We start from the raw sequence: 21015 nt of genomic DNA, 5'->3' as shown, positions 1-21015 counted from the left end.
CAGAGCGTCCATTGTATGTGGATCAGGCTCTACATTAGAAATCTCAGGTGTAAAAAATGAGTAGGATGGTTTCTGCCCTCAAGGAACTAAATGCAATTAGAAATAATCATTGCAGAACAAAGAGATATTCGGAAAGCGAGGAAATAACAAAGCATTCTAGAAACCCAAATAAAAGAGGACATACCAGAACTTGGGGAAAGGATGAAGAGAAAGTTTTTAAGATATAAGCAGGGCTTTAATGAGGCCCTGGCCGGGTAGCTTCATTGGCTAAAGTGTCGTCCAGATGCACCAAGCCTGTGGGTTCGATCTCAAGTGAGGACACTTACAAGAAGCAACCAATGAATGAGTGGAACAGCAAGTCTCTCCCTCCGTTCTTCCCTCCCTCTAAATTAAATAAATAAATAAGTACGTAAGAAAGTAAATGTTTAAATAGAAAATAAAAAGAAGAATGAAGAGACTGTTACCAAGACCAGTGAGGGAGAACATTTTATGCAAAGAATATGGCATATGCAAAAAGCACAAAAGCACAAAGAACACTGGCATGTTTGGAATATATAGCTGGAATAACTAGATTATAAATGATATGTTGGAACTAAAATCTTTATTAACTATATATTTATACCTGACAAAATCTCAGAAGCATACCACTTGGATAAAAATAACTCACATGGCAGAATTTTTTTTAAACTGAAGTTATAACTAATAAATTTGCTAATAGTTAATTCCTTTTAACAGATTAAAACTAGTTTAATTTTAGCTATAACATATACGTGAAAAACTTAACTATAATATATACATGAAATAATACTGCCATCACAACCTTTATCATCTTTCAATAGAAAAATAAGCATAAAACCTACAATATGATTTGTAAATAAGGCTGATTAGCTACCATTTACTGACTGTTCACCATGCTACAATGTGCAAACTAATTGGAAGGAGACGAGTCTGGAAGCAGAGAGAACAACTAGGAATTGTTACAATATTTGGGGTAACAGACAAATATCAGAGTGGTATGAACTATATGGTAAGACCAAGAGGAATGGAGAGAAGTGATCAGAAGATACTGAGAAGTAAGGCTCCTTAAGCGTTGACTGAGGAGAAGTGGAGAAGTACTTCCAGAATCTGGCTTAGGGAACTGGGAGAAGGAGAGGACAATGATTTGGGGAGAATGAAACTGAGGTGTCTGTTAGCAGAGATTTTCGGTAGGCAGCTATATAGGTTGATCTGGAGGCTCAAAAATAATCCGGCTAGTAAAACAGTATCTGTAAATTATCAGCCCATATGTAGTATTTGAAGCCATAAGAGTAAACAAAATCTCTCAAGGAAATTATGAAAGGAAAAGGGAAGAATGAGGATGATGACCCTGTTCCTTGAACTGGCAAACCTTCAGAAGAAAAGGAATTCAAAACAAAAGGATGGCTACATCTTCTAATCAGTTTTTAGTAATACAATTGTCAGAAGTTTCACTGTATTTGCAAAAGTGGTATTAAACTTACTAATAACCAAAGTGGAATTGGGTTGCTTGAAAATGAAAGGTAATGTATAAATATAAAATAGTACCAAGGGCCTTAAGACAAAGACTGATTAAAATCTCATGGAAATACAAATAATAACCTAGTGTGGAGGAATAGTTTTATTTTAAACATATGGGTCATTTGAATTTTAACGGTACTTTCTTTAAAAGTGAATTTCAACCTGAATCATCTGGATATTTCCTCCAACATTACATTTAGTCTCTGTGTGAAAAAAAATAAATGTTCAATTCAAAGATTAATATTGCTTCAATTTACATACATATTCATTACGGCTGATGCAGCTTATGTATGCAATAAGGAATACACTAACCCAATATACAAGTGTGATTAATTAAATAAGAAAATATATGTGATAGCATCTTACATGATACCAGACATATACAGGAAGTAAAAAGAAATCTAATGCCATAAAAATTATTGCCAAACATTTCTGTAGCGCTGGCTATGTGCCAAGTATACATCTAAGTGTTTCACATAAAATTAATTAATTTCATCTTCACCAATAAGCTGTGAGATAGGTACTGCTATTATTTCTATTTACAGAGGCAGAAACTGAGGCAGAGATTAAGCACCTTGGACAAGTCACACAACTAGTAAATGCTGAAGATGGGATTCAAACTTAGACTCACTTCCGAACTTGCGCTGATGTGGCTCCAGTACAAACTTGCAAGGTGAAAATGTATCCCTTTATGCTCAGGTTAACCCATTATTTTGCCTCCTTCCACAACACGAATACTCATTAGGAGGTATAAAGTTTCCTAAGATTCTGTGGGTTGAGCTCAGAGTTACTACATTATTCTGCACATCAATGAGGGCAAACAATTCTCTCTTCCTTTTAAATTCTACAGCTATTTTCTAATAATCTCACACATTCTAGCTTACTCAGTTTAAAGGCTTAAAATTAAGGGTCCACCTGATGAAACCTTTTACTTAATAATAGCCCTGTAAATGATATAATTCTGAATTTTCCTAACTTTACCTATTCCTCAAATTCCTATAAATATAGTTTCCTAAAACAGTGGTGTCCTCAACACTCCCATGTTATATAAATGTGGGAACAGTTAAAAACCAAAACTTAACACACAATATGCTAGACGTAGTAACATCAGAGACTTAATGAAGCTTCTCAATTTCTTCTTAAAAATTGTTTAAGTGGTACACTACTTGGCTATATAAATGTACTTTTCAGAGACTTCAAGAATTCATGAGTAAACAAGTATTAATTTTAAAATCATAAAATGTTAAACTCAAAAAAGAACACATAGAAATTAGTTAGATTAATGCCTTCATTTTACAGATTTTAACACAGAAGCCACTAAGACATGACGTGACACATCAAACAAAAGACACACAATACCATGGCAGAAACTAAACCTGCTTCTCCTAATTTCCTCAACGAATGCCACCCTCTTCTGAAGACTGCCCCATTTTTTTCCCAATATACCAGGATGTAGCAATTCTCTGAGAAAAGAATTTCTAAAAGAAAATTCATACGATATGCTTGCCTTTGATGCAGGGGGAATGACTGCATGTTGCACTACCTACAGATTTGGGGTAAACAGTGACTTGAAATTTTAAAAAAGGAAAGGAACTGCCTACAATATTTTAAAAAAAAAAACTACTCTAATCATTATTTTATCTCTCAATGCACAATTTAAATATTAGTCATTAAAACCACTCATATAAATGATACTGAAGGACTCATTTACAGAGGAGCATGTCATTATTATCATCCCATTCTTCCCACCTGGTGTACTAAAAACACATATACCAATAATTTTAAAGGACTCACTTAAGCAGCACTTTTATAATCATTATGCAGTTATGATTCATTCTGCTTCAAGTCTGATAATTCATGATAGAAAATCTCGTGTTACATTTATAAATTAAACAATACAATTCTGAAAATTGTATGTTCTTTATATTTCAAAATTAGATTAACCATTAAGTAGATGGTAACATATTTTTGCACCAAAAAGTAAAGGAAACAAAAACTTAATTTGCCACACACTGAAGCTTAAAATAATCCTCACTGTAAGTTATTATAATGAATTTCCTACTAGAATCATCATTTTATGATTACAAAGTAATTTCTCCTTTATAAAGTCATCATTTTTAAATCTGACTAAATATATAGCTCTTATTAAGGGGGTTTCATCTTAGAAGGAAATAAATGGAAGCAATATGTCATAAAATCTTGTACTGGAATTTCTATAGGTCTCATACTTTATTTCTTTGTATCCTAAATACACTAAAAAGAATTAATTCATTTTTAAGGATGGCTCCACATCTAAGAGTCTCCAAATTACAACAACAGATTATTTTATCTTGATTCTTGAAAGGTTACTAAACTAATTTTTAAATAGCTTTATAATTACATTGTAAGCCATAAAATATTGGCATTCCCATTATTCTACTTCATTAAAATAGTGTGACCGAATTTAACTGGGCTTAATCCTTTAGGGCTATGATAAATCAAAGAGATGCATTCAGCATCTACTGAAAGCAGAAGCCTTCTTCTATTGCATCAGGCAGCTGGATGACGATCCAATTTGAAGAGAGAAATTGAACTCAATACTCTTTCACTTAGAATATAGACAACCTTTATACCTATCACTCAAAGGGACACTATCCCAAGTAAATTATGACACTCTTATGACAGGTTTCTTACCTCAATGAAAATGAAGAAAAACTAATTTAAAAATCCAGGTTATCTTTCTTGAGCTAAACTCTATAGACTATTTTTTATGTTTTACTCCCTTGACACATTCCTCAGATCATAGAAAAAATATGAGTAAAGTGGGGCGCATTCCTTCTTCTATTAACCATCTCCTTCAGACTAATCCACAACATACAGAATTTTATAGTAGATTAAATTGCAACAGAATCTTCAAGGAGTATCCCAATTTTTCACTGTACTTTTTATTGACAAAAACGGTGCTCAGCATAAAGGGACCTGTGTTAGAAATCAAGAAATATATTTTCAAGCAAACTGTAAGCAGATGTCATGAGAGATTTCTGCTTCTGACCTAAATGGTGTAACAAGGACCAGATTTCTCCACCTGCTTACAACAAACAACAGCAAAACAAAAAAAAACACAGACAAAATACATGAAAGAATGGTCTAATTGGATATAAGCCAACAAAAGACAGTGATAGATGGGAAATAAGCAAGATAAACTCTACAACTGTCCCAGCTTACTACTTTGAAAGACTTTTCAGGTAGAACAGGACAGAGGAACTGAGGGCAGCTTAGCAGACATCCTGACTTGAATGGATTAAAACTGAGAGTCTGAGGAAGGCAATACAGCGAGATGTCACAGGGCAAGTTACCAGAGAAAAGAAAGCTACACTGAGAGAGAACTCACTTGAGATATCTACAGAGGGTCCCTTCAAGAAGTCAGCTGAGTAATGACCGGTGAGCACGCATGTGAGAAAACACCTAGCAGTGGGAATGGGGTGGAATCATCGAAAAGGGTTAAAGAGAACAGTGGATGATCCCACTAGCAAGACTGGAAAAACTCATAATTCATGGGGCATTTGTTAAAGTACTCATGAAAGCCTTACCTTAGTAGAAGAGAATAATTAGTGCTACACTGAGAACTGCTCCATATCCATCTAACAAATCATAAAAGAAATACAAAAGGTGTCAAATGTTTCCACATAACTGCATCCCAGACAAAGTTAAAGAAGAGTTATAGTAACACAGAAACATCCAGCACCCAGCAAAGTAAAATTTACAATGCCTGGCATCCAACATAAGATATCAAGCATGCAGAGAGTCAGGAAAATGCATAATGTAATGAAAATAATCAAAACCAACGCAAAACTGACAGAGATGCTAGAATTAGCAAGGGAGAACATCAACAGAATTATGAGAGTATATTCTATATTTCAAAAAGTTAAGTTGATAATGAAAGATATAAAAAAGCCCCCACTGAAATTCTAGATATAAAAACTAAAATGTCTAAGATGAAAAATACACTACATGCTAACATAAAATTTGGCATTGCTGGAGAAAAGATTAGAAAGCTTGAAGGCATAGCAATACAAAACTTCAGAGAGGAAGGAAGAGGGAGAGAGAGATAGAAACATCAATGATGAGAGAGAATCATTGATTGGCTGCCTCCTGCAAGCCCCCTACTGGGGATCGAGCCCAAAACCCGGGCATGTGCCCTTGACCGGAATCAAACCTGGGATCCTTCAGTCCGCAGGCCAATGCTCTATCCACTGAGCCAAACCAGCTAGGATGCTAACATATTCTTAATAGTGAAAGACAATGAATGCTTTTTCCTTAAGATCAAGAACAAGACAGGATACGTCTGTTGCATGCTTCAATGTCTGTGAGTCTGGAGTGGGGTGGAGGAGGTCAACAGGGGGGAAGACATCTGCAATACTTTCAACAATAAAGTTTTTTTTTTTAAAGATACACATTTTTTTTAAAAAAAAATGGCAGGATGTCTGCTCTCACCACTTCTATTCAGAATTGTACAGGCATTTCTAGCCCATACAACTAGTCAAGAAAAAGAAATAAAATCGGTAAAACAGAAATATAATCAGTAAATCAGTATAATTTTTCAGATCAGTGAAAAATTAACAGAAATAAAACAATGAGAAAACAAAACAAAACAATGAGAAAGGGGGAGCAATGGGAAAATGGATAAATGAAATCGCACAGGAGACCAAAATTACCACTATTATATCTATGTAATTAAAGATATCAGCTTCCTATTTAAAAGCCATCTAAATAAAGAACTGATTGATAAGATACTAGTGAGGAGATAAAAGCAAATGCTAAAGAACTTACTGAGACAAGTATTTTTTTAAAAACTGCTTTTGCTGATTTCAACAAACATTCTTTGGGTAGCATTAACGTTTTTCTAAAGTGGATGGATAAACTCCAAAAATCTAGTATAAGTGTGAAAAACGTCCTTAACATTTCTTCTTGAAATTCCATAGTCTAATGTTTATTTCATTAATGTTAAGACAGAAATAAAAAGGTAACGTAGCTTGAAAAGCTTTCCAATTATGAAACACAGAACCTCAAAGCTAAAAGCAGCCTCTTCCTCTCAGAAGGAAGAGCATATGTGCAAACTTGATAAACGTGTGTGTCAATGGAAAAGCTAGAGTCAGTTCTGTGACTTTAAAAAGGAACTTTAGTCTCCCTGGATCTGAGTTTTCTGGACCTGCAAAATAAAGGAACTAGATCTCTAAATTCTATTAATCATCTTAGAGAGTCTAGGATTCTACGATTTTAAACCAAATCATAAGCTAAAGGAGATTAAAAAAATGAAGCAAATATATTTTTTACTCAAAAAAAATTAAGTTTTTTTTAACTAAAATGAAGGCACTGGCTAATGTGAATATTAATTTCAGTTGTCTTCTGCGCTTGCTCACAATAAGCTTAACTGTAAGAGAATTATTACGTATGATTTTCATTTCTGTACCTTGTTTGAGCGTAAAGACACTCGACCTCCGCAACGAGCACAGAACTTGGTTTGGCAATATGAACAGTTATGGCCACATCCATCCGCAAACTTTGTTTTGTGGCAGATACCACAGGTGGGAGCATCGCCCTTCTGTTCTTGCTGCTGCTGTGATTCCTCTCCCATCTTCTTTACCTGCTCCTTATACATTTCGAACTGCTGATGAAGTTTCCTGCAAAGAAAACAAGTGAGGAAAAATTAGTTTGCTGATGGTCTCAAAACAAACACTATCATTACAATCGGTGGACAGAATTTCATATAAAAAAAATCCATAGAGCTCTAGCTGGTTTTGCTCAGTGGACAGAGCATCGGCCTGCAGACTGAAAGGTCCCAGGTTCGATTCTGCTCAAGGGCACATGCCCAGGTTGCGGGCTCGATCCCCAGTAGGGGGCATGCAGGAGGCAGCCAATCAATGATTCTCTCTCCTCACTGATGTTTCTAGCTCTCTCTCTCTCCCTCTCCCTTCCTCTCTGAAATCAATAAAAATAAAAAAATAAATTTAAAAAAATCCATAGAGTGAGAATAAAAGAATAAAAATTTAATTTTCTGATAATGGAATAACATCTTATATGGCACATCATATCGTAAGTGTTGCAACTAATTCTGCCTTCTGATATACATATTAATGTAAGGCCCAATTCAATATATGTCTATGGAGATATTTCTTCTATTATAATTGCAAAATTTCTACCTACTATTTGCAATATATTTTCAACCAGACACTCTAAAATATTTACAACATTATTTTGCAAAGTTTAATTTCAAAATAAAGGCAGTTTATTTGACTTACACAGTGAAACCAAAACCTATGAAATTCAAATCATTCAGACAAGATCTGAATTGGAGTGATCTGAAGAATCCAAACAGAGGGGAATACACTGGATGAGTGCTCTCACTAATTGTTTAAATCTGTTCAACCGTCTGGACATTAGTTGGCTATAAAAACACTGTGAAATATTAGGATCCTATAAAATAAGGCGGGGCAAATAAAAGGCCAAGTTTTAAAGATAAAATGAAAGAAGAAGAAAAAATATATCTAGGAAAGTTATTATTTACTCCTGTTAAAAATAAGTAGTGATAGCCCTCCTGGTGTGGCTCAGTGCTTGAGCATCGACCTATGAACCAGGCAGTCACAGTTCAATTTCCAGTCAGGGCACATGCCCAGGGGTAGCTAGCCAATGAGTCTCTCTCATCATTGATGTTTCTATCTCTCTCTCCCTCTCCCTTCCTAACTGACATCAACAAAAATATATATTTTAACAATAAAAATAACAAATAAATAGTGATATAACTCTCACTTCCATTGTTTTTATAAGGAAAATTGAAAATGTTTTAAAACTATAATTAGTTCCGCTTAGGATTTACAAAATTATAAATACTGTTACTCCCATTCTAAAAAATGACCAAAGGCTAAACTACAAAATCACAACTTTTCTTGAGTCCATCAGAGAGTTGAGAAGGCAAACATATAAGTTTAATTCCAAAGAGTGACAAGCCCCTCCAAAGAGTAACAAGGGCACACTGTTTCACCTTTGGCACTGGAGTAAGAGGTAGCCACCATGTAGGCAGGCAAAAGGAAATCAGTTAAAACTTGAACAAATTATTAACGGCCAAGTGTGGGCTAACATGACAATCTGGAATGGTTAGGGGTGAGTTCACACTCACAAGCACTTTGCCACAGGCTCCCGCTGGTTACTCATGAGTAATATTGGGAGCAGAACATATTAACAAAGAATCCTTTAGGGGGGGGCACATATGTGAGTGTAGAAGAGATGACTAGTGGTTTCTTGGTGCTCCTGCATCCATCCTAATTAAGCACACCGCAACAGTAATCCACTATTAACAGAATCTGAAGACTGGTGCACTGAAGGTAATGATTAAAACAACAACATCCAAACCTATGTGAACTCCTGGCTTGCTTGGTGATTTAATCCCCAACATGAATGGTCTGACATAAAAGGCATAAACACAATTCAAACCCATGAGGCTCTGGGGGAAATAACAAGGATTCAAAAACCCATTGCCAAGTGATAAAATAACCAATATAATTAGATTCAGAGATGACAAGGATGATGAAATTACCAGAGACAGACATTTATATAATTAAAATTGTTAAAGTAGGCCCTGGCTGGGTAGCTCAGCTGATTAGAGCATCCTCTTGATATGCCAAGGCTGCAGGTTCAATCTCCGGTCAGGGTACATACAAGCATCAACCAATGAATGCATAAATAAGTAGAACAACAAATCCATTTCTCTTTCTCTCTCTCTCTCTCTCTCTCTCTCTCTCTCATCAATAAATTTTAAAATTTTTAAGGTGAAAGACATATAGAAAAACATAATGCATAAACAGATGGAGTATTAAAGCAGAAACTGTAAGAGTCAAATGGAAATGCTGAAATTTAAAACATGTCACTAAATAAGAATACTGAGTTACACCATAAATGCTGTGGATATTGTTTGGATAACCATGAGAAGAGAAAGAAGGAAGGTCGAGAGGCTCATGAATGTCCAAAGGCAAAAAAGATGACTGGTCTGAAGGCTAAGCTCTACTATAAACAGTGCCATGCTGAGAAAATACAAACGAAAAGGACTATCAAGATGCATAAAAAGAGAAACACCAAACAAAAGAATGATGAAAAGACTCCCCAAGGAGCAGTACCTGCCTATCTACTGGACAGGGAGGGACAGTCCTAAGCTAAAGTACTTTCCAATATGATTAAACAAAAACAAAGAGAGAAAGCTGGAAAATGGGAAGTCCCTCTGCCCAAAGTTCATGCTCAGCGAAAAACAGAGGTATTAAAAGTTATTTGAACAAGAAAGAGAAAGAAAAAGGCGTGGAGGAGGATGGTTACTAAAGTGCTTTGTTGGAGATGGCTTTACTCAAAAACCACCTAAATATGGAAGATTCATTAGGCCAATGGGCTTACGTTTCAAGAAGGACCATGTAACACATCCTGAACTGAAAGCCACCTTTTGCCAGCCAATACTTGGTGTAAAGAAGAACCCATCATCCCCACTTTATACAGCTTTGGGCGTTGTTACCAAAGGTACTGTCAACGAGGTGTTCGTGAGCAAGTTAGGCCTTGTAATAACAAGAGGCAAGACTACTGGAGAAAAATATGCCCAGGTTACCAACAATCCTGAAAATGCTGGATGCATAAATGCAGTCTTACTGCTTTGACAACAGCTTCATTCAAGTAACTCCTTGTAATTATTGAAGACTATGCACCAATCAGAACTCCTGTACGGTGATGTCTCTGCGTACTATCACACAGCTTACATGTCTACAGTCATTGAGAGAACAATTTATTCTATTGTAAAGAATATTAAAATGGCCCTAGCTGGTTTTGCTCAGTGATTAGAGTGTCGGTCCAAGGACTGAAGGGTCCCAGGTTCGATTCTGGGCAAGGGCACATACCTAGGTTGCAGGCTCAATACGGGTCGGGGTGCCTGTGGGAGACAATCAATTGATGTCTTTCTCACATCAATGTTTCTCTCTGTCTCTCCCCTTCCCTTCAACTCTCTAAAGATCAATGACATGGCTATTTGAATTTATTGGTTTATGTGAAAAAGAAAGTATGCTTTGTGATTAAGTAGATGATAAGGGCTCATTCACAGAGCTCTACTTTTAATACCTACTGACTTAAGGTTAGCACTGTGAAACTAATTTCTTTAAAGTCAGTTTTTCTCTTAGGTATAATTTATGCATGGTAAAATTCACCCCTTTCAGATAATACACATCAGTGAATTTTGCAAAACATATACAGTTATATATATCTACCTCGGCTGAGAATTAACAAAACAAAAAAAGAAAAAAAGATATTGATTCTCTACAAATCAATCTATTGATTCAATGACATCACAAAATCTCAGCATAATTTTTCGAAGAAATTGACAAGCTAATTCTAAAATTTATATGGAAAAGTATAATTCCTAGAATAGGCAAAATATTTTGAAAAAGAAGGCTAAAACAATAACTGATTTCAAGACTTACTGTAAAAGCTACACAAGTAATCAAATCAATATGGCATTAGCAAAGGAGAAACACATATCCCAATGAAAAATAATAGAGTCCAAAAATAGTCCAATATTTAAATGGTCATTGATTTTTTTTAAAAAAGTTCCAAGGTAATTAATTAGAGAAAAAAAAGAAAGTCTTGTAAGCAATGGGAAATTCATGTATAAAAAAGTAATTAGAAATTCATGTGTGAAAAAGTGAACTTCAATTCCTACCTCACATCTTATATTAAAACTAACTCAATATATTACAGAACTATAATCAATGGACTACAGAAATGAATGTAATGACTGAAACTATAAAATTTCTAGAAGACAATATTGAGGAAAATTGTGTCCTTGGGTAAATAAATACTTCTTTAATGGGCTGTAAAAAGTATGAGCCAGAAAGCAACCATTTGTAAAATGTAAATGAATGAACATGGTTGTGTCGCAATGAAACATTATTTATAAACACAAATTTGAATTTCATGTCACTTTATAGTCACAGAATATTATCAATAAATTTTTTCAACTATTTTAAAATGTAAAAACCATTTTTAACTCGCCAGTTATTTAAAAACAAACAAAAAAACACAAACAAACAGTAGGCCAGATTTGGCCCATGGGCAATAATTTTATTTTTTATTGATTTCAGAGAAGGAAGGCAGAGGGAGCGAAAGAGAGAGAGAAACATCAATGATGAGAGAGAATCATTGACCTGCTGCCTCCTGCATGCCCCTTGCCCTCACTGGGAAATGAACCATGACTTCCTGGTTCATAGGTCGACACTCAACCATTAAGCCATGCCACTTGGGCACAAATATCCTGGTCTGACAATCAGCTGTTAATTTTGAACATTGTGTCCTTTGTTAAAAAAAATTAACAAAATTAAATCTTTAATTTTTATGTAGTCAAATACATCAATTTCTCCCTTCATGGTTTGTGATTTCAGTAGCTGGCTCTAAAAGGAATCCTTACATACCTTTAAGTCGGTCAAAAAAGAATTCTACAGTTTCTCCTACTTGCTTTATAATATTCTCTCTCACATTTAGGCTTTTAATTGATCTGATGTTTATTTTTGTATGTGATATGATGTAAGAATTTCAATCTCCTTTATATAGGGATTCCATTTTCCCAGGACCATTAAATACTCTATCCTTTCTTCTTCTGATTTATGATGGCAATCTGTCACATCCTAAATTTCCACATGTGCCTGGGTCTACTTATGGACCCTGTATTCCATTTCATTGTTTTTGTGTTTGTTCCTACTCCAGACCAACACTGTCAGAACCAAACTCCAAATGCAATGAAAGGTCTAAAACAGCGGTTCTCAACCTGTGGGTCACGACCCATTTGGGGATCAAACGACCCTTTCACAGGGGTCGCCTAAGACCATCAGAAAACACATATATAATTACATATTGTTTAGGTGATTAATCACTCTGCTTTAATTATGTTCAATTCGTAACAATGAAAATACATCCTGCATATCAGATGTTTACATTACAATTCATAACAGTAGCAAAATTACAGTTATGAAGTAGCAACGAAAGTAATTTTATGGTTGGGGGCCACCACAACATGAGGAACTGTATTAAAGGGTCGTGGCATTAGGAAGGTTGATATCCACTAGTCTAAAAGATCTTAAGTATGTAAACTTGAATATATAACCTTCCAGTGATGTAAATCAGGGGTCAGCTAACGTTTTCTGTAAAGGTCCAGAAATAGATATTTTCGGCCTTGTGGACACAGGGTTTCTGTCACAACTAGTCAAATCTACTGGTGGGATGCGAGTGCAGTCATAGAACACATGCAAACAAATGAGCTTGGCTGTGTTCCAATAAACCTTTATTTATAGAAACAGGCAGCAGGCAGGATTGGAACCACAGGCCATATTCTGCAAATCAATCCTTGATATAAATAAAGGAGTCAAAGATATACTCATACTTAATTTAAAACTTTTATTACAAATGAATGTTTAAAAGACATACACCAAAATGAAGAAAAAAACAGAAAAAAAATTTTAAAAACACACAATAATTTGGAAAAATGGCCTTTTCCCCTTTCTTATTTCTACATCAATGTCTCCATAATCACTAAAGCAACTCATTGAACTCAATGTTTTCCAAAATAAATTTTCTTCACTTTTGAGTTCTTTGAGAAAACTAAACTTTCAATCTGTTAATTCGTGGTAATCCTGTTGTCCCAGCAATTTTATACCCAGCCACATAGGTTTTTGTTGCTGTTATTTTCTCATTTATCTGATAAGTATGTGCTTTCATTATCTCCATGAACTAGTAATATACATTACTACTTTTGTAAAATAATCTTTAAAGGTTTGTTTACTACAACTTCCAGCACCAGCCATTGAGAATTTCTAAACTGATGCTAAATTTCTTTATCTCCCTTTTCACAAATTCCATCAGGTACAGTACAGGATATACATTCCCAGTGGAGGTCTAAAACCACAGGTAATACCAAACCCTACATATACCAAGTTTTTGCCGATACATATCTATGATAAAGTTTAATTTATAAACCAGACACAGTGAGAGGTTAAAAACAATAGCTAATAATAAAACCATCATAACACACCATAATAAAAGTTATGTGAATGGCCTCTCTCTCTCTCTCCCTCTCTCTCTCTCTTCTCCAATAATTGTTATATTTTTTTAGTCAAAACCTATTCCTGAATCTGTGTACCCACCCCTTACTTACAGTAAATGGCTTGGTGTCACTCATTCGGGGGACCCCTCACTAAAATCTTCCCATAGGCTCAATGCTTTCTGACACAACACAGGAACATATTTTCTTTTTAATATGTTTTTATTGATTTCAGAGAGGAAGGGAGAGGGAGAGGTAGAGAAAGTTAGAAACATCAGTGATGAAAGAGAATCATTGATCGGCTACCTCCTGCACGCCACTTCCCCTCCTCCCCCCCGCTTTACTGGGAATCGAGCCTGCCACCCAGGCATGTCCCCTAACTGGAGTTGGACCATGACCTCCTGGTTCATCGGTTGACGCTCAACCACTGAGCCATGCCAGCTGGGCATGGGAACATATTTTCTGTTCGTGTCTTCCACCCACAAATTTGATGAGTTTTCCATCTTAACTAGTAAATATCACATATTGTAGCCATAACTTTTTCAGTTTGAAGTGCAACAGCAAAACTAACACAAATTTCTTTTTCCTTCTTCACAATTTAACAGATTTGTTCTTACTGTAGATCTTAGCAGCCTCAGCATATGATTTTTTTTTTTTTAATCTAGAACTTCCACATTTTAAAGAAGCATTTTTTGGCTTCTCTTTAGCTATCCAAATTCCCAACATACACTTTTTTTTTAATATGCTTTTTTTAATTGATTTTTAGAGAGAAAGGGAGAGGGATAGACAGAAACATCGATGAGAGAAAAACATCATGGATCACCTGCCTCCTGCACATCCCCTATTGGGGATCCAGCCAGCAACCTATGTATGTGCCCTGACCAGAAATCGAACCAGGTTCCTCTTGGTTCATGGGTCTATGCTCAACCACTGAGCCACACTTGCTGGGCCAGCATCAGTACTCTTGAACTTTGTTAAGTAAATAAGGGTTACTTGAACACCGGCACTGTTCTTCTGATAACTGCGATGGTTACTACAGTGATTCAATGGGTGGGTAACATACACAGCGTGGATACACTGGGCAAAGAGATGATTCGCATCCTGGGCAGGACAGAGTGAAGAGCATGAGATTTCATCACACTACTCAAAATGGTACACAATTTAAAATTTATGACTTGTTTATTTCTAGAATTTTCCACTTAATATTTTCAGACCAGAAAGCAAAAACTTGGATAAGGCGGACAAGTGTAATCTCTATAGGTGTAGGTATGATTGTTTGAGGTCTTTTTTCTTCTCCAAGCAGTACTTTGTAAATCAAACTAAAGAAATTGAGGGTTTCTCATAATAAGATAGATTTTATAAACACTAAAAAGAAAGCAATGTCATTTCATTAGAGGGATGATTTCAGAAAAATAAAGAGCTATGTATATTCCAGAATATATAGTACTTCGGTTTTATAACTTGTTTCATAACTGCATTATCAACTGACTGGATCAGCAAGCACCAACAAGAAACACATAGCTTATAATAAAACATTTTTGTCCATATCATTCTCAATCTTCAGAAAAAGAAAAAGTAGAACTTTTTAAGTAAAATTAAATTAACAACAGTCTCAAAGACCCTTCAGTTTCCATGCCATTAGCCTTCAAAACAACAAAATCAACCCTTTGGAGATCCATCAACTCTCCCTTATCCTATATAATAAAAGGGTAATATGCAGAATGATCAGTTGCTATGACGCACACTGACCATCAGGGGGCAGACGCTCAGCACAGGAGCTGCCCCCGAGGTGGTCAGTGTCCCCCTCCCCCGCCGCTCAGCCACAAGCTGGGGGGCTGGGCTGATGCTGGCGAGTGCAGCAGCAGTGGCAGGAGCCTCTCCTGCCTCCATGACAGCACTAAGGATGTCTGACTGCAACTTAGGAGTGGGCCTAAGCCACAGTCAGACATCCCCTGAGGGCTCCCAGACTGCTAAAGGGTGCAGGCCAGGCTGAGAGACCCCCCTCCCCCCGCCCCATGCACGAATGTCATGCACCAGGCCTCTAGTGAATTAATAACACATTGTATGCGGGAAACGTGTTTACACGTTTTATGTATTTATACGTTCTACCAGTGTAGTAGAGCGCGGGACACATATTAATACGTTTTTTATAGACTAGCGGTAGAATGCGGGTAACGTATAAATACATAAACTAAAGTTATCATAATTTTACTGAACGTTGCCATTTGCGCAAAAAATTAGCAAAAATGGCCTGCGCCACCTGTTAGCGCACGATAAAAACTACCCGCAAACAATGTGATAATAGGCTTCCCATGCATTTAAAATTTTTACCTCTGATCCTAGACTCAACTCTATTACAAGTTAACATGATTAAGTACAGAAAGAAATCCATGTAACACCCAATCTTATCACCAACCGGTACAAGCAGTCTTTCCAAAGCTATGACCAAAAACCTAAATATTTAGTCTTCTGGAAAAGATGGGAGAAAAAAACTGCCCAGAGTCTTAATGAAAAAGACAGCAACGCCATGATAACAATTAGCACGTCAGTGAAAGCCTCCAAATGTTGACCCTCAAATTCATGTTTCACCACTAAAAAGACACAAACAATTTTGCCTAGACTGTTGGAAATCCGCTTCATCAGGAGAGTGTAAATAGGAGTGTCCTCAGAATCCGCGAAAGCTAATGCTCTTTGGAGAGAAACAGCTAACCAATGACCCTTGTGTCAAGCAGATGACAACCCAAAGGAGACAGCTTCCACCTAAGAACAGAAGAATGCTTTCTGATAGCTCTGCTTCTCCTTTTAAAAATTATTGTTTACGGTTCCTCTTTTTTTCCTGGCCTCTGACACATCTAATGATCACTAATGGTTTCTCAGTATGCCCTAAATACATTTTCATTGCTATCACATTTTTAATCTATTAGTCTTTCACTGTTACCTAAGAGAATGTAAGCCTCCCTGTAATCCCCGACAAAATTTAACACGTGATCCCTGAAAAAAATCCAACAAATTTCCTTCCTTCTGAAAGACACTTATGTATTCAAATGTTCTTCATATTATTAAACCTAATCTTCCGTCTTATAAAATTAGACTTTGATGCCAAGTCATTACAACAGTTTCAGTAGAAACGTCAGTACCAGGAGTCAGGGCTGATATTGGAGTTACCCTTGCTCTAGCAGCATTCTTTTGGCAAATCTTCATCTTTTGGCATCCTGAAATTTCCATCTCATTGCAATAAATGAGAACCAAGTGTAAAATAACTGTAATAGATGTTACCAGTGCTCGTTACATGCAGTCGCCACTCTTCATGAGCACATGGAAAGACTTTTTAGATGTCCTTGCAGTTATTTAAGAGCCTCATGACAAGTTCTGGGCAATGATCTGTGACCAAAAGTGGCTTATGTCACTTCCTGCTTTATACAACTAATAAGTGTGAGTACTCCATTCTCTCTCTTCCTCTGATGCAGCAACCCTGGGGGTTATGTGTTTCAGCTGGCTTACGAACAAGATGGGAAGCAGCTTAGGTCTCTGAGTTGCCACTTGAAAGAGAAGCATTCTATATTTTACAAATAAGTCTCCGTTATTATTATATCATAAAAAGATAAAACATGTAAATCAGTTGTAAGGAAATATTTATTTTGAGTTCCTATTAGATACCCGGTCTGGACTTCAACTAGCTTATATACAGCAACAGTTCTGATTTTAGAACTACATACCAACTGTTAGTTTTACAACATATTTTTAATTCACAACATAGTTTTACTTCAATTGAAACTGAAAAAGTAACATAATTTTAAATAAAATGCATACAAGGTAACATAAAATGGATGAGGAGATAACTAGACAAAAAAACGCATATCTTCTAGTTTGCATTTATATGCAAAAAGTGAATGTTTTTCTATTTCATCTTAGGGCTCCTGGAGGCATGCTCATTCTCTTCTCAAGTTCATGTCCTTTTCAATCTGCCCATTCCTACAACCAAACCATCTTCTCGGTACACATAACTCCTACTTTAAAAAGTGCAGAGGCTGAGTGGTAAGAGCATTTCTGAGTAAAATGGATGTTTTCATGGGGAGACTGGAATTTAAATATGTGCAGTCTTTCTCACATTCACAACAGAAATAATGATTTGTACAAAGTTAAAAAGACATGTGAACAACTTCTCAAAGAATAAATAAAATGAATGGAATGGACCTTTTTTAATGTTTCAGGTCAATGTGAGAATAAACTGTTGCTTTCCCAAATTATGGTACAACGTAATTTGAAATGTTCAATGAAAAGAGGACTCGGCAGTCAAGTAAGTTAGTAAACACCGTATGTTCTAACGCCTTTGGAGCACATTTAAAAACGAAGACGTTACACAATAAAGAAAACTGCTTAATCTTTTTTAAAAGAATCTTTCCGAAACTATTTGACCACAGATTGCCTTTGGGAATTAATAACTCTTAATGTCCTCTTGGGGGGAAAAACATACTTTGAAATATATTGCATGATTAGAAAAAGATATTTGTTGGATAAATACATTTCACATTATTTATACTAAAGCTGGGGGGTGAGTTACCTCCTTGTTTTTACTTCCCTATAAGTTAGCCTTGTATTCTTTTTAGATTTCTATGGGATAATGAAAGGACAAAGTACCAAACTCATAACCTAACAATTTTCATTTCTATGGGATAATATTCCAAGGGCAGTATTTTAATATAGACTCTTTAGTATGTGACACTATCAGAGATAATATTTAGTCTATGCAGATCAGCTTACTTACGTCTGGGGCTCCTTTTCATTTTGTTGTTTTTGCTGGGGCTGAAGCACGTTATTTACCAGTTCAGTGATCCCACTAAAGGGAAACCACCTGTTTAAATAAGCAAATAGTGTGACTGAATAACCAAAGGAATAACAAGGTAGGTCAAATGCTTTCTTACCCATCAGAATAAAAAATACACAGGCACAGAAGCTACAGCCAATGGACACGGGAGCTCCAGCTAGCACCCAGGCAGTCGGAAGGTAGGGAAATTAAAGTTTGAACACTGAACCAGACCACAAGCAGGCAGCGAAAAACTACTACATCCAGTCAGTGTGTGGATGAAGTAAGAAACTGCAGGCAGCTGTCTTACCAGCCAGAGAGTCGGGAAGCAGAAGACACGCCAGCTGCAGCCTCTCCAGTATTAGTGTAAGCTAATACCATCCAGGGTGCCGGAAGCAGATATGGCAAAGGTACAGAAGTCAAGCCCACTGCACTCTTAGTACATTTACTTACTGTGTCGGCTGGGGCTTGTGCTCTTCTTTGGCCCTAAAAAGATAAGTTTGCGCAACTGAGTGCACTGTACTAGGCAGACATTTCTATCTACAGGTTTGTGGTCGTATAAAAAAAATGAAAACTGAGGTTTGTTACATGGAAAAGCTTAGTGCTTTGCCAAACACTGGAATCACCCATTTGAATTAATTTGGCACCAAAAAAAAAAAATAACACAGAAGTTGAAGCGTTTGTTCTTCATAGAGGACTAATATTAAAACTCCACTGCTGTTCTAAATGATTTCATGATTTAGTCCTCATGTTTTCTGCATATTTTATTGATATTGATGCTTTTAAAATAATTATTTTAAGGCACCACATTAAACACAGTTACATTTGCTTTACTGAAGGTAAATGGATTTCCTCTTTATTTTTAAAATTTCTTCATTAATGTAAATTGAAGGCATAAAATTTTAAATAAAACGTAAGGTTCTATAAATGTATTTTTAAAGCCTTACAAATGACTGTATTTACTGCTTAAAGGGTCAGTTAAAGGAACTGGAGGAGAGGGGAATGTATCCAATCTACCTAAACATAGCTACTAAAATAAGTACATATATTAAATTTAAAATATTCATAAGCTAAAGTAAATTATTCATATAACTATAACAAACTAAAAATGCATTTCAACCATAATCAACTCAGTGCTTCACTGAAATAGCACTGGATGTTTAAAGGGTAGAGAAAGATCAGACACAAGTGCAGTGATGCCTCTGAAATGTGGCTTCCCACACTCTGCTTAGGACTGGTCCTGAGAGGCAAACCTAGGACTCAATTGTGAGTTGATTATCTTTCACTTTCCCAAAGAAAGACTAAGAATTGGTAACTAATACTGGACACCAATAGCTAGGACTTTCTTTAGGAAGTTATATTAATACTCTTAATTAAATTCTCTTTAAATCATATTGATTTTCTTTTCCAGTGTGTTCTTATTTTTAATGCTATAAGCAATAATGAAAAGGTATACCCTTATACACCTTAGTATCCCAATAAATAAATAAATATAACTGGTAAATTATATATCTCTATATTGACAAAAAAAATCCCCTGTAATCTGCATATACTTCAAAAAGTGTAACAGGTTGCTGAAACCGGTTTGGCTCAGTGGATAGAGCGTCGGCCTGCGGACTGAGGGGTCCCAGGTTCGATTCCGGTCAAGGGCATGTACCTGGGTTGTGGGCATATCCCCAGTAGGAGATGTGCGGGAGGCAGCTGATCGATGTTTCTCTCTCATCGATGTTTCTAACTCTCTATCTCTCTCCCTTCCTCTCTGTAAAAAATCAATAAAATATATTTTTTTTAAAAAAAGTGTAACAGGTTTAGCCTAAAGCTAAAGCCGTATCATTTAGTATGTACATAATTATATAATTAATTAGTATAAAAGGTTATATTTAACACTAAATATCATATTTAGCAAACAAGGAAACTAGTGACATTGGATTCTATCTAGAAAAGTTATCATCGTATTTCTTTGAGAATAAAACAAAAAATTTCTTAACATTTTAAAACAAATGACAAAGAAAGATTATCATACCAGCTCATCAAACTAGAGAACAATTCAAGATTACCCTTCACCAAATAATATGTATGTTAAAAACAAATATTGAAATAAATGTATAAATTAGAAATATGTATTTTTAAAAAAATCCTGAGTGGTACTCTGAAAGGAATCATGTTGTTCTTAATTAATGACAAAAGTTTTTATCATAAATAGATATTAATCTACAAATCAGTTTCCCATTCCAAATCTTTACTTGAAAAAAATTAATAGATGTAAAAATTTTAATTCAGGAATTATTTCTGGGATTTATAAAATATCTATTTATAAGATATGTGAACATGTGTATCAGCTTCCCAAATATGTATCATAATATGGAACTATAAACATTTATCCTGTCTTTAAATACAATCACAAGTATAAAATTATTCTCCGTTTTACCAACATTTTAGATAAAATCAAACCTCAAAGTATCTGACCATAGTTAAAATTCATATTGAGATAATAACTTAAGAACTGGTAATATGAAAAAGTAATTATATATTTCTTTGACAATACACTAACATTATTAGCAATGAACTTCTATACATTTCTGCA

At 35.6% G+C, this 21015-nt stretch overlaps 1 protein-coding gene and 1 pseudogene across 17 annotated transcripts in view; one reads left to right on the top strand and one right to left on the bottom strand.

Moving 5' to 3' along the window:
- Positions 1 to 21015, bottom strand: part of RIMS2 (regulating synaptic membrane exocytosis 2) — a 342905-nt gene that overhangs the window by 276854 nt on the left and 45036 nt on the right. For 13 of the 17 annotated variants that reach the window (XM_036338008.1, XM_036338005.1, XM_036338006.1 and 10 more), the window contains exon 2: positions 6986 to 7196. In XM_036338008.1, the coding sequence (XP_036193901.1) occupies positions 6986 to 7196 (211 nt within the window). Of the gene's footprint in view, positions 1 to 6985; positions 7197 to 18392; positions 18480 to 18884; positions 18918 to 21015 lie in introns of all 17 variants that reach the window. The other 4 variants (XM_036338001.1, XM_036338007.1, XM_036338012.1 and 1 more) reach the window with 1 other exon arrangement.
- Positions 9431 to 10205, top strand: LOC118670710 (annotated as a pseudogene).

The sequence above is a fragment of the Myotis myotis genome, unplaced genomic scaffold (assembly GCF_014108235.1).
Source record: "Myotis myotis isolate mMyoMyo1 unplaced genomic scaffold, mMyoMyo1.p scaffold_m19_p_16, whole genome shotgun sequence".
In the NCBI taxonomy this organism is placed as follows: Eukaryota; Metazoa; Chordata; class Mammalia; order Chiroptera; family Vespertilionidae; genus Myotis; species Myotis myotis.
The sequence above is the reverse complement of the archived record's forward strand: the minus strand, read 5'-3'. Positions and strand labels throughout refer to the sequence as shown.